General features: G+C 35.2%; 1 protein-coding gene and 2 long non-coding RNA genes across 6 annotated transcripts in view; 1 reads left to right on the top strand and 2 right to left on the bottom strand.

Moving 5' to 3' along the window:
• Nucleotides 1-13,355, bottom strand: part of LOC141378436 (uncharacterized) — a 373,512-nt gene that overhangs the window by 44,228 nt on the left and 315,929 nt on the right. Inside the window, exon 3 of one of the 4 annotated variants that reach the window (XR_012393083.1) lies at nucleotides 11,335-12,018. The exons of the other annotated variants lie outside the window; for them this stretch is intronic. This is a non-coding gene — a long non-coding RNA (uncharacterized lncRNA). Of the gene's footprint in view, nucleotides 1-11,334; nucleotides 12,019-13,355 lie in introns of those variants that run through there. 4 annotated transcript variants of the gene reach the window in all.
• LOC141378434 (uncharacterized) lies at nucleotides 2,092-5,929 on the bottom strand. The gene is made up of 3 exons (XR_012393068.1): nucleotides 5,617-5,929; nucleotides 3,752-3,888; nucleotides 2,092-3,465 (listed from the first exon to the last, which is right to left on the bottom strand). It is a non-coding gene; the product is annotated as an uncharacterized lncRNA (long non-coding RNA).
• Nucleotides 7,505-7,993, top strand: LOC100331689 (IgV_TCR_alpha and Ig domain-containing protein; the record flags this gene model as incomplete). Its single annotated transcript, NM_001199372.1, is given in 2 exon segments — nucleotides 7,505-7,581; nucleotides 7,711-7,993. Coding segments are annotated over 2 exon segments (332 nt in total), but the record flags the coding sequence as incomplete, so codon positions are not given.

Genomic DNA, 13,355 nt, shown 5'->3' with positions numbered 1-13,355 from the left:
ATTATACCTTGAAAAACATACCAAAAGATGGTCTTAAACAAAACTCTAACTAAGAAATATATTGAAGAGAGAATCCCGGTTTCTTTATTTAATTAGGGTTTTAAATAAAGGCATCCAGCACACATCTTTATAGCGCATATCCAGCCCCCAAATCTGTAGTTAAACCCTTTCTGATCAAAAATAAATATTGTTATACAAGCTTACATATGTTTGTTACAACCCTTCAGTTACTTTTTATTGGTCGAGCGGAAACGAAAAGGAAAATATTAGGCCAGTTGTAATTAGGGTTGTCGTGTCGTCTTTAGTTCATCTTACGATACTATACCAGCCGAAGTATCACGATACCAAATACCATTGCGATACTACTCAAATTATAAAGAAAATTGCCAAAAATATTATATTTTAGATGTTATTATAGGTCTACTTGAATTTTATTCATAACTCCCTTTTTATATTGATTAAGTGCATGTCACTTTACCTAAAATGTATTAGTTCTTTTTGCTTCTTTTGTAGAAAACTGACACTGACTGAAAAAAAAACATTATGGGTCCCACTTTATATTAAGTGTCCTAAACTACTATGTACTTACATCAAAAAATAAATACAATGTACTTACCGTGTTTATAATGTATTTGAGAACACTTGTGCTTTTGAGTTGGGATAGAGGTTGGGTTATGGACAGGTTTGGTGGTGTGGGTAGGTTTAGGGTGGGTTAAGGTGTAAAGGATGGTCAACAGTGTATTTACAAATGTAATTACAAAAGTTAATTACAGATGTAAATACATATCTGTATTTAATCAAGCATAAGTACACAGTAAATACATGTATTTGCGCAATAAGTACATTGTAATAAACTATTAATTGCTGTGTAAGTAAATATTAGTTAAGGCCACTTAATATAAAGTGGGACCACATTATTAAAATATTATTGACCTTATTTTAAAATGCGGAAGTGCGCCTGTTTTCGCGATTGTCTTAGAACTTCTGATTCAGTCGCCTATGGCAGAAATGACTAGGAATAATAAACAGCAGAAAACGGTCAAACTACTTGCTCAACAAACAAATGTTTGCATGACTATACAGACCAAGTAGAATAATATAATAAGAAAATATCATATTACAACATCAAGCAGTGTAATGAGCAGTTTTTAACGTCAAAAAATGAATGGAAGTGAATAAGACCGGAAGTCTCAAGCCAAAAAGATTCAGATGGCAGCGCCCACTTGTCGGCGGAGAATAAGGTGAATACCAGACAAAAATTGTTACAAAAAATAGCATTTTTCCAACAAAATTAGGCAATATAAAGTTGTAATTTTTTAAAATATATTTCTTGTTGCTATTTTGGATTTTTCATCTATTGTGTATTTTCTGTCGTATCAGGTAACAATCCAAAGTAATTCAAAATTTCACTATGTGAGTTGTTGTAGCTGCTAAATCATATTGACAGTAACAGAAATTAACGGATTCATTTTTCACATGCAACATTATCTGTTTAAGATGTCGTTAATGACAATACTACTATTCACAAACTACAGTAGCACCACCATAATTTTGGAGCCATAGTATCACGATATACTATCATAGTACCGGTAAACCGTGCAACCCTAGTAGTAACTATTGTTGCCATTTATAATAGGAGAGGAACAACAAGACTTGAAAGTCCTATGTTGAAAGTGTGATGTTTAAATAGGGGAGGGACTGTGCCAAACAAAAGAAAAGATTAAAACAAAAAAATCAACTAACTAACCCATTTAACTATTCCCCTAGAACTACAAAAAGTAAACCATCAACATCCATCACATCCTACCTACTACCTCCTTCCAAAGCAAAACTTACAAGTGTGGCACAAATCCAAAACTGTGTGTAAAACTAAAAGAATGCTGCTTGTGCGCCATGTATATCACGTGACAGAGTTGACCTATTCCCTCTCCTCCATCTAGAATAATACAGATATGATGTTCACACTCCATTCATCAAAGGAGTTTGAAACAAAAACGTTTCAGTATTTACATGGCAAACAAAGCACACCAACAAAAGTTTATCAAACAATGGTAGACTAAAGCAAAAGAGGAAGAAACACACACAATAGTCACCTTATGCCTAGTTCAGACTGCGTGATTTTAGCCCCGATTTTGGCTCGCCGACAGGTTTTGAGAAATCGCCGACAAATGCCTGAAATCACAGGCAAATCGCTGCTCGTGCACGTGAGTGACAATCACACAGTATGAACTATCAAAGATGCGATCTGAGAGAATCACTGATGAGTCGCAGATGCCTGCGAGATATTTGGCATGCTAAATATCTGGAGCTGTCTGCGATTCAAATCATGCTGTGTAAAATGAGTTTTGACTGAAAATAACATCAGTGATTGCCTGCAGCCAATGAGAGAGCAGCATTCACTTGTGTGTGTGTGCGTGTGTGTATACCTGCTGCAGGCCAGCGGGAGGCTGGGGGAGAAGTTAAAAGCGCTCTTTTTCGGTTTATTTGGACCCACGAAATGGAGGAAAAACTAGTGGAGGTTTGACAGGACTCAGGAGCAACCGTGTCTGTTTGACGTTTCATACAGAAAGAAATTAGTTTATTTTCAACGTTGAGGAGAAATGGCTAATTCCCTTTAAACCCAGGTGAGCAAGCATGTACATGTTCTACCCCATTAAAGGCTTCTTTCTCATTATGTAGTTAATAACAAAAGATATACTACGTGTTTTTGGCTGTGAGACGTAGTTTGGACAAAGTTGTCGGCGATTCTTTCTATAGTAAAGTCATGCAATGTGAAAGTCCCTGTCGCCGATCCATCTTGCAGTGTAAACAAAGCAGCGACGAAACGCTAACCCAGATAGTCATGCAGTGTGAAAACATCTGTGACACGACTCCTTTGAAAATCATGCAGTCTGAACTCGGCATTAGAATTATAAGGTTCTATATGATATTTTTATCAAAATTGAGTTATTGACAAATTCTTTTTAAATGACAACTTATTTACATTATGGGATGTTTTTTTATAAGTTGTTTACATTTTAAAACTTTTAATTTAAATAAACAAATGTTACACACATACTGTTTGCTATGGAATGCAAAAACTTTAAAGCTCAATATCTCACAATTATTAAGAACGCAGATAGAACCTTATAATTCCAAGATGACAAGAAATGCCGACTATCCCGAACTGATGTGGCATTTTCCTTTTATAGTGTCTCATCGTCCTGCAGCACAACAATTGGGGCTTTGCTCAAATGCATCATCGTACATCAGTCCGTGTCCTGAATGATTGACATCCAACACAGCCACCCTGTGTATCCTATCAACACAAAACAAAACCGGCAAAACCAAAATAACAGTCCCCAAACTGAATAACATCATATGGACGTAACAATGGTATATGTAGCTTTTTCTGAGGTGGTGAGTAAGGAGGAGCTTCAAGCTGATCTGTCTGCAGCGGATCATTTAAAGTCATTCAAGCTGAAGCTGTAAAACACACACACACAATGATTCTCCATTCAATTATTCTGCTCTCTGCTTTAGCATGTAAGTACCATAGTTTGCATATGCATTATAGTTATGTATATTTATTATGATTATGTTAAAGTATATAGTAAGTACTGTTTAATTATGTAGAGACTTAAAAGTACAATTAAAGTTCCCTTCGATACTAAAAAAATAAAATAAGCATTTCCATTGCAGATGCCAGTAACGGAGATACTATTACACCAGACAAAACAGAGGAGTTTGCTGATGAGGATTCAAATCTTACTTTATCCTGCAGTTATTCCTCTGCCTGGAATTTACTTTGGTACCGCCAGTATCCTGGATCAGCTCTTGAATATCTTGTGCTTACTGTAGATACTGTAAACGAAGCTCGAACGTCTGATGTAGATGTCAGATTTGCTACTAAAACCAGAAAAGAAAATGCAAACCATGTGGATCTGGAGATCTCCTCTGCTGCAGTATCAGACTCTGCTGTGTATTACTGTGCTCTGAAAGCCACAGTGACTGAAAACACACAAGCATTGAACAAAAACCTGACTGTGAAAGGAGACATTGGTCTACTATGGAAATGAAGAAAGATGATCCTTACAGTATGTGTTTAATTATATACATAAATAAAATATTAAAACAGAAAAGACCCTTTTCATTTCATATTATTCACATAATTTATTTTTAGAGTTTTTCTCTAAAGTTAAATAAAAATTACAAAGTATTAATGCATCAAAATTATTTTAAAAAGGGTTTATAATATTTGCAAAAATATATATAATTTTTCATCCACATTTTCACATTTGATCAAGGAACATACTATACTACTTGCAGAAACACTGCATGTAAAAATTTTCAGCAGATGTCGCTTAACTTAAAAACTGCAACAGTCTGTTTAACAATGCTAATTAGTTTACGGTGGTTCATTTTAATAATTTTCAAATATACTTGATTATATTACTGTTAGTGCTAAAGATGCTGTTTAAGAATGTTCCAGAAATTTTGTTTCTTTAGCATCTACTAACGGTTAATCATTTATTTTGTTTGCAACTTTTATTCTTAGAGCCAACACACTTGTACAGATTTTATAACCAACACGCATTAACATTTATATATTTTTGTCTTTAGCATTAATCGCTGGCTTGCATATTTTTTTTAATAAATGTGTTTGCCTTAGAAAAGGCTCCTCAAACGATTTGAGTTACCTTAACTTATAATATTTTACAGTGCTCAGTTGGTTTGAGTTATCTTCATTTATTGGGTTTTCTGTGCTGAAATTGCTTTGTTTACTCAAATGGAGTAAGTTCACAGTACTCATTAGGATTAGTTTTTGAACTTAAATGGTTTGTTGCAATCAGTTTCCTCAAATGATTTGAGTTACCTTAACTTTTTGGGTTTTACAGTGCTATGAATTAAACATTTAATATTATCTGCACAAAGTAACCACACATTGTGAATGCATAAAACAACAAAAAAGAGAGAACTGCTGCTCATCAAGTGGCAGAGATGGATTTGTTTTTACAGTGCATCTTTAGCAGTGAACTTTATTTTCAGTGAAAGACTGTCCCAGCAAACTCACAAGCAGTGAAATGTGCCCAGATGTCGGCATTTAGTTGGAATTTTTTAATGATTTTTTTAATGAGATCTCTTTCTAGTGAAATACAAGGTGATTTATGAATGAACATAATATGTGTTTATTTATTCAAACTGTATTCTAAGATGTTATTAAAGAGCCCCTATTTTGCATTAAAAAGGGTCATATTTTGCTTTTAGGGGTCTCCAGTAACATGCTGATATGTGTGCAAGGTCAAAAATCACTTTCATTGTCTTATATATGCATTTATTTTCACCTAATATGCCAGCGACTCCCATATGAATCGTTAACCCTAACCCCAACTAATAACAACGACACACATTCAGTAATAATCCACACAGTGGCAAAAGCTGAACTATTCTGAAAGTTGACCACCGAGCCACTTGAGGAAAAACTGATGGCGGCCACAGCAAAGGCAAACAGCAGAGGATCGCCAATTCAGAAATGTATTTAAATTGGTAAAGGAAGAAGCATGCGTCACTTTTTTTACGTGGTTTTGAACATTTTGCAAACTACACAAAAGAGGCAACATTTTTAATGACACTTACATGTTATGATCTGGAGAATATGTGATCCATATGAACTGTAAAAGTTACTGACCAGGTCAAAGTCTGATAAGTCCTATAATCTCTGCTGCTGCTTCAAAAGCAAACGGCCGGTGAATCCCAGTTTTGCAGCATAGGTTATTGTATTAAAAATCAGAAAAATGAGAAGAACAAACACAGCACCAGGTTGGCTATACTGTGGTATTGTTGTGAAAATAAATTTTAACCCTTTATTCCACACAGCCGAATCTTCATCTGTCAGTGATCGTCATCTTCGTATCATGATCAGCACCCTGATCGGCCTCTGCTAGTATCTGAAGTGAAAGCGCGTTCACATTTTACTAAAACTGGAAGTACATATTTGGTGATGGACTGTGTCGACATCGATTCGATCAAACAAAACATCCGAACCCTACTCGATTCGTTTATTCGACTTCGGGTCAACTATTTCACTAAAGAATCAATAGTTTTAAACATGCTGCACTTTTATATTGAAACCTTGGCTGGATGTTTTTACTCACTTAGAGCTGTGTAACACACTGCATTGAAGCTCATTTTTAAAAACTCATAATAGGGGGTCTTTAAATTAACTACATGATGATTCAAATAAAGTTCAACTTGCTTTTTTGTCTAAGCTGTTTCAACTGTTCAAGTGTATTACCTAAATACCTGTTTCAGTTCTAAGAATACTACACCTTTAATACCAGTTAGTATGGATCCAGAAGAGGGCGCTGTGCTCTATATGATATGAACAGAAGAGCGTGTGCTCTATGAACATGAAACAGATCTGATCAGTCAAAGATCTCTCTGGAGGAGGAAGGCTTTAAAACACTGTCAGTCTGGTGTGCTCTTGTTCAACTTCAAATCTGTTTGACAGCAGAGAAAACACAATGATTCTCCTTTCTGGCATTTTGATTTCTGCCTTAGCATGTAAGTATTGAAGGGTTTTGAGATTTTCAGCAGTAGTCCTTTATGCTGCGTGTTGAATTTTATGTCAATAAAAAATTATATTTATTTAATTTAAGCAGTTTTTAAAAAAGTTTTATTTTTGCAGATGCAATATATGCAGATGAAATTAAACCAGTCAAATCAGAGGAGTTTGCTGATGGGGGCTCAAATGTTACTTTATCCTGCACTTATTCATCTGCATATTATCTTTACTGGTACAGACAGTATCCTGGATCAGCTCCTCAACATATTGTGCTTATTCCAGAGAGTAGAAAAGATGATACAAAGTCTGATGTAGATCACAGATTCATAGCCAGAGTCACTAAAGATAAAGAAAAGCGTGTGGATCTGCTGCTCTCCTCTGCTGCTGTATCAGACTCTGCTGTGTATTACTGTGCTCTGGAGCCCACAGTGACAGGAAACACAACAGCACTGAACAAAAACCTGACACAAAGCAACTTATTAGACCTATACCATATTCAGTCCTCATATATGCTATGTTTAACACAAGAGAACCCTCCTCTAATCAACAAAAACATTTGAACTGCTAATCCTAAACATTCACATCTCCAGCTCTTCAAAACATTTTTAAAGCATTTAACCACCGAGAAGCTAAAATCATATTTATACGTTTTCTTTTTCCCAGGAGGCGAGGAAGGCTGTCAAAATATAATTTAATCAGATATCAAAAGCACACACCATATTCATGGGTATATTTAGTGAGTTAATATTTAACATAGAGAGAAATAAGTACAGTGTGACTCTGACATTTGTTCAAAAACACTGTTTATAGCAATTTTACCATTGGGGAAACTTTTCCAGTTTTCTCCAGCAGGGGACAGTATTGCTGTCTTCACGTAGAAGTAGATCATGTGACAGTAAAACAATTTCAGTTCAGTGAGAGAAACCTTCACAGAGTTTCTGAGAGCACAGCCGATTTCATTTCTGTTCTTGTACCTCAGAGATCAACTATGTGTAGATGGGCTTTCATTTCCCTGTGTTTCATCGCACATTATGAAGGTAAGCACATTTCTGTTTTCTGTGCACTATAACACGGAAGGTTTTACTTACATTTAAAACTACTGAATGATTAAGTTTGCTTTAAAACAATAATGTTAAAGATATACTTTTTTCTATGTATTTCTCCAGTGTGCAGAGGACAAGACAAAGTTGAACAGCCTATAAGAGAAATAACTGAAGGTGAAGGAGCTCATGTTTTTGTCCAGTGTAATTATACTTCATCAAATCCAACACTCTTCTGGTACAAACAGCTGCCAAACAGATCACCAACATTAATTCTGAGTCAATACAGCGCTGAGGCTGATAAGAAGAGATTCTCAGCAACACTGAACTCCAAAGAAAAATCATTTCCACTGCTGATCCAGGATCTACAAGTATCAGACTCTGCTGTGTATTACTGTGCCCTGGAGCCCACAGTGAAAGGAAACACAACAACACTGAACAAAAACCTGACGCACAGAATATGATCTACATCACAGATATTCAGCCCTCAGAGTTATCACAACAGATTAATCAGCATACAACAGTATTATATTTGCACTGTTCATCACGAGCATTCACTTCTCCAGTTATTTAAAACATTTTATAATATATTTACTGTAACCAAAGAGAAGTCAAAGCCATATTTATGCATTTATTTTTCCCAGTGGTGATTAAGGCTGGAAACACTTTACAATAGAGGACACATAGTTGATTTTAGTTAATGTATTTACTAACATGAACAAACAATGAACAGCACAATACAGCATTTATTCATCTTTGTTAACATTAATGACAATGTAGTTGTTCATTTTCGCTCATGTTAACTCACAGTCCATTAACAAATGTTAACAAGCATGAATTGGTATTGTAATACTGCATAAGTAAATGTTGAACTATGTTTAATAAATGATGTACAAGTATTGTTTATTATTAGATCATGTTAGTAAATTAACTATGTGTCTCATATTGTAAAGTGCTAGCAGAAGGCTTTGTTAAAATATCATTTGACTCTGAGACTGTAAGTTTAGGAGAATTTCTGATACATATAGAGGAACTATTATTTATGAATTCATTATTATGTAATCACTATACAATCAGGAGACTGTAACCACTATTAAAATATAGGTTACTATTAAAATATACTGTTAAAAACTCACAGATGTTTAGCAGAGGAAACTCCCAGACATTTAGGGGATTATAACTGAAGCACAGCAGGTCATGAGCCTAAGGGCGTACTTACACTATGCACAGTTGCCTTGAACCGGGCTGAAGCACACTTGTCCCCCCTCCCGTCTCACCCGACGGACCACACTCACATCGCATTCGGGCCTGAGCACACTTACGTCATCGATGATGCACTGTTCAGTTTAAGAAGCGCTCTCGCTCTGCACAGTAGACATTTCTTTATATCGTTATATCGTTTTAAGTCGTTTGAGATGCAGTGACACGCAGTCAAATATTTCACAGAACAGATCAGCCACTTTTGACACTCAAAAACCATGATAAATACCACGTGCTGCAGGAGTGAAGGGGTTTGCTGAGGGTGCAGTTGTGATGCAGTGAGGGGTTTGCGTCTTTAATAATCTACGACAGTTTGCGTTCATTGAACAGTAAGAATGATTAATAAATCCATATAAAACAGTCCCTTAAAAGTCACATCTCATCTTCAGTTTCGGTCTCAGGTGCACTTTGCACTCACACTATAAGCATACCGTACCTGAGGCCTGGTGAACCACGCTCTAACACACCACTTCCAACCGGGCCACGGCTGGCCAAGTGAACCAAGTCTGAGCCCAATTCAGAGCACTCACACTTCTCAAATGATCCTGGAAACAGGCCTGGGCACGGTTCAGATAGTATAGTGTGAGTACGCCCTTAGACAATATTCACACGTAGGAAATACATTTAGACAAATGAATGTATTGACCATTACAAAAACAACCCTCACTAAAAAGCATACAGTACATAAGGTTTTTCTAACTCCCAGTAAACAAAACAGAAAAACATACAGCCATCAATTAAAAAGTTAGAACTCGGAAACGGCGTGATGTTACATCATACCTCATGATAACTGTGGATAAGAAACCGTATATAAGCTGTGGGGTTTTGAACATTGAAGAGGAGAGAGCTCCAATGACCATCTCTGCTGTAACAATTGACTGCTTCAACTTAAGAACTTCGCAGACCTCAGCTTTTTTTTTTAAACTTAAAAGATGTTTGTTAAGATCCAGCGCAACTTTTCATTACATAAGAATACATACAATTCTACACCATTCAGTAATTCTAGAAATATGTTCATACATATCTAGTGAGTAAATATAAATTAAACATAGAGAGAAATAAGTACAGTGTGCCTCGGGAAATTGTTTAAAAACACTGTTTATACCAATCCTACAATTGCGGAAAATTATTTACAGCATGGGTCTCAAACGGCCTCCACCTTCTGGCCTGCAACTGACTTAAAAAATATAACAAAATTTATATTTATAAATTTTATTATATTATATATATATACTATCATTGTTGTGCAGTTGCATATAGCCCAATATGCATTACATTTTATTTATATAATAATTTTGCTGTAATTATAATTACTTTCATAAATGTATCTCAAATGTGTATTAAGATTTGTATAAAAAATATGTACATTAGTAAACAATTAATGTCAAGCTGGTTGAATTCAACATGTTAAAATAAATGTGAATATACATACTCTTCACCCTCTTTGTTATATAGTTTATCAAAAAAGAAGATATTGTGAAGAACAATTGTCAGTAAAGTCACTGAAGTTACTTTCTCATCTGGAGTACGCTATTTGTTATACTTTTGGTTATGCAACAATGGTTACGATAATGACTTGTGACAGATAATGCTTTTAATATGTTGCCCTAAGATGCATCAGTTACATCATGTTCGCACTTTCTTATTGTGTTTGAATGTTAAAATGGCCCTCTTATGAGTTGTCAGTCACTGCAATGACTCCCCACTAAACTTAGTTTAAGACCCTTGATTTACATTTTTTTAGAACATCATGTTTAACCTTTTCCAGTTTTCTCCAGTAGGGGGCAGTAATGATCTCTTCACGTATAAGTAGTTCATGTGACAGTATTAAACAAGTAAAGTAGAGCTCAGTGAGAGAAACCTTCACAGAGTTTCTGAGTACAGTTGAGTTCATTTCTGTTCTTGTACCTCAGAGATCAACTATGTGTAGATGGGCTTTCATTTCCCTGTGTTTTATTGCACATCATGAAGGTAAGTTCATTGCTGATTTTGTCCACTTTAAAGAAACAAAAAGGTTTTATAGGCTTTTATATTACTGGACTCTTAAGTATGCTTTCATAATAATTCATGTTAATGATATCTACTTTTTTTCTGTTATACTCTCCAGTGTGCAGAGGACAAGACAGAGTGGAACAGGCTGAGGGAGAAATGACTGAAAGTGAACGAAATCATGTTATTATAAGCTGTAATTACATTACAACTTCAACAACAGTGTATCTCTTCTGGTACAAACAGCTGCCAAACAGATCACCAACATACATTCTGAGTCAATACAGCGCTGAGGCTGATTTTAAAGAGAGATTTTCTGCAACACTGGACTCCAAAGAAAAATCATTTCCACTGACAATCAAGAATCTGCGAGTATCAGACTCTGCTGTGTATTACTGTGCTCTGAGGCCCACAGTGACAGGAAACACAACAACCCTGAACAAAAACCTGGCACACAGTGTTTGTGATCTACATCTACATCACACATGTTCAGCCTTCGTAGTTAACACTGTGAATCACTCCTTTAATCAGCAAAAAACGATATCAGTATATTTGATATATATAATAATATATAACATAATATAACTTGCAATCACAAACATTCACTTCTTCAGTTCTTCAAAACATTTTATGACACATTTAAAACCAAAGAGAAGCTTTTTGCATATTATTTTTCCCAGGTGCTGATGAAAGCTGGAAACACTTTACAATATGAAACATGTACAGTAGTTAATATTAATTAATGTATTTACCAACATGGACAAACAATTAACAACTTGTTTATTACAGTATTTATTCATCTTTGTTAATGTTTGTTAATGAAAATACAGTTGTCCATTGTAAGGTCATGTTAAAGGTGCTGAATGTAAATTTTTGACTCTTCTAAAGCATAAAATAACGTAATATGTTTGCAGATATTTAAGAAATATGCAGAGTGAACATTCTTGTTTATGTGAAAAACAATGCTGAACTCAGATATTCTGCTTTGAAAATGTGAGTTACGTGCCAGAATGCTGTCTTCGTTTTGGTTCCTTTAACCTGCCCAATGTCAGTTTGGCCAACTATATTTCAGCAGCAGCCCGGGTTGCCTTGGTGGAAAACCGCATATTTCATTCATTCATTCAAAAAGGCTCTCAAAGCATACGTCCGTGACTGAATTCGACCTCCGGGTGAAAGTAGCAGACTCTGAAATGAGAGATTCAATTTCATATGAGGTTATTAATTAGCAAATAATAAAAATATTACAAACGTAAAAATTAAGTGTGCAGGTTACATTGTAACCCCGAGTCCTAACAACACGTTATGTGACGAGATTTGCCAGTTTAAGCAATTTGGCTGTTTGCACAAGACGAAACACGACAGAAGTTTAAAAACAGCCATACAGAAGCACAGAATATCCACTTATTTAAAAAATGGTAAGATTTACAATCTAATTAATACATATTATCTTTAACACTATTAAATGTACATGCTGAATCACTGATATGTGTTGGTTTGCATTATTTCACAGCTATAAAGTTCAATTTCAAATGGTTTATTTTATTTTTAACTATCTGCTGCTGCTTTCAGTATATGGCAATACATGTAATGTAAAATGGGATTCAAACTCACATAGTTAGCATTTAACACTGAATAAAGCACATGAGGTGTACGTGAGATGATCTTTGTGAGATTTCTGTTGTCCACCTGTGAGAAAAAGAACCCATTTCTAATATATTTATCCCAGGTGTTGGTTTGGACTAAAATCTATTTAATATGAAAATATTCCTTCTATAGCGTGCCGTTGCTTTTATTTAGAACACGATTTAAATCAGCTGTTAGGCTCAATCGTCTGACTCACTCCTGTTGGTCCTCAATCTGGCAACCTGCACTTGTGTTTGTTTTGGTCCAGGAATGCAATACCTAGTTCAACCACTGGGTGTCAAACTTATGGCAAAACTAACTTAAAATGCATTATCTAATTTTAAAGTGTTACCACAAGGCTTAGTTAAAATGTTGTTTAATCTAAGACTAAGCACACATACAATAATTCAGTTATTCTAGAAAAATATTCATGGGTATGTATAGTGAGTACATTTCAATGTAACCTAATGCGAAATGAGTACAGTGTGGTTCAGGCATTTGTTCAAAAACACTGTTAATACCAATCAGCAAGTTATTTTCAGCCATCAAAAAACTTCTGGTGAAAGGTTATTGTGATTCCTTTGAGCATCGATAGTTGTTCAAGCATAAAATGAGACGAAAGGCCATTACAACGCAAGCTCTATCTGAATAGCAGATGAGCACAGACACTCTATTGAAAATACTCGGGTGAAATAAATTTCCATATTTTTAAGACATGGTGCAGAGCAATGGGATTTAATACAATTCTTCTTGTCCAGTGTGATACCCACTTTATATCGTATATCAATGAGGATCAATGATTTTTAATGAAACAAGATCTTATATGTGGTGATTTTATAATGGCATGACAGTTCACTAAAAGCACTTGAGCTGGTGTACTAAAAATGAAAAGTCCCTGT

Source organism: Danio rerio, chromosome 2 (assembly GCF_049306965.1).
Source record: "Danio rerio strain Tuebingen ecotype United States chromosome 2, GRCz12tu, whole genome shotgun sequence".
NCBI lineage: Eukaryota > Metazoa > Chordata > Actinopteri > Cypriniformes > Danionidae > Danio > Danio rerio.
Note: the sequence above shows the minus strand (reverse complement) of the source record. Positions and strands in the feature narration are given on the sequence as shown.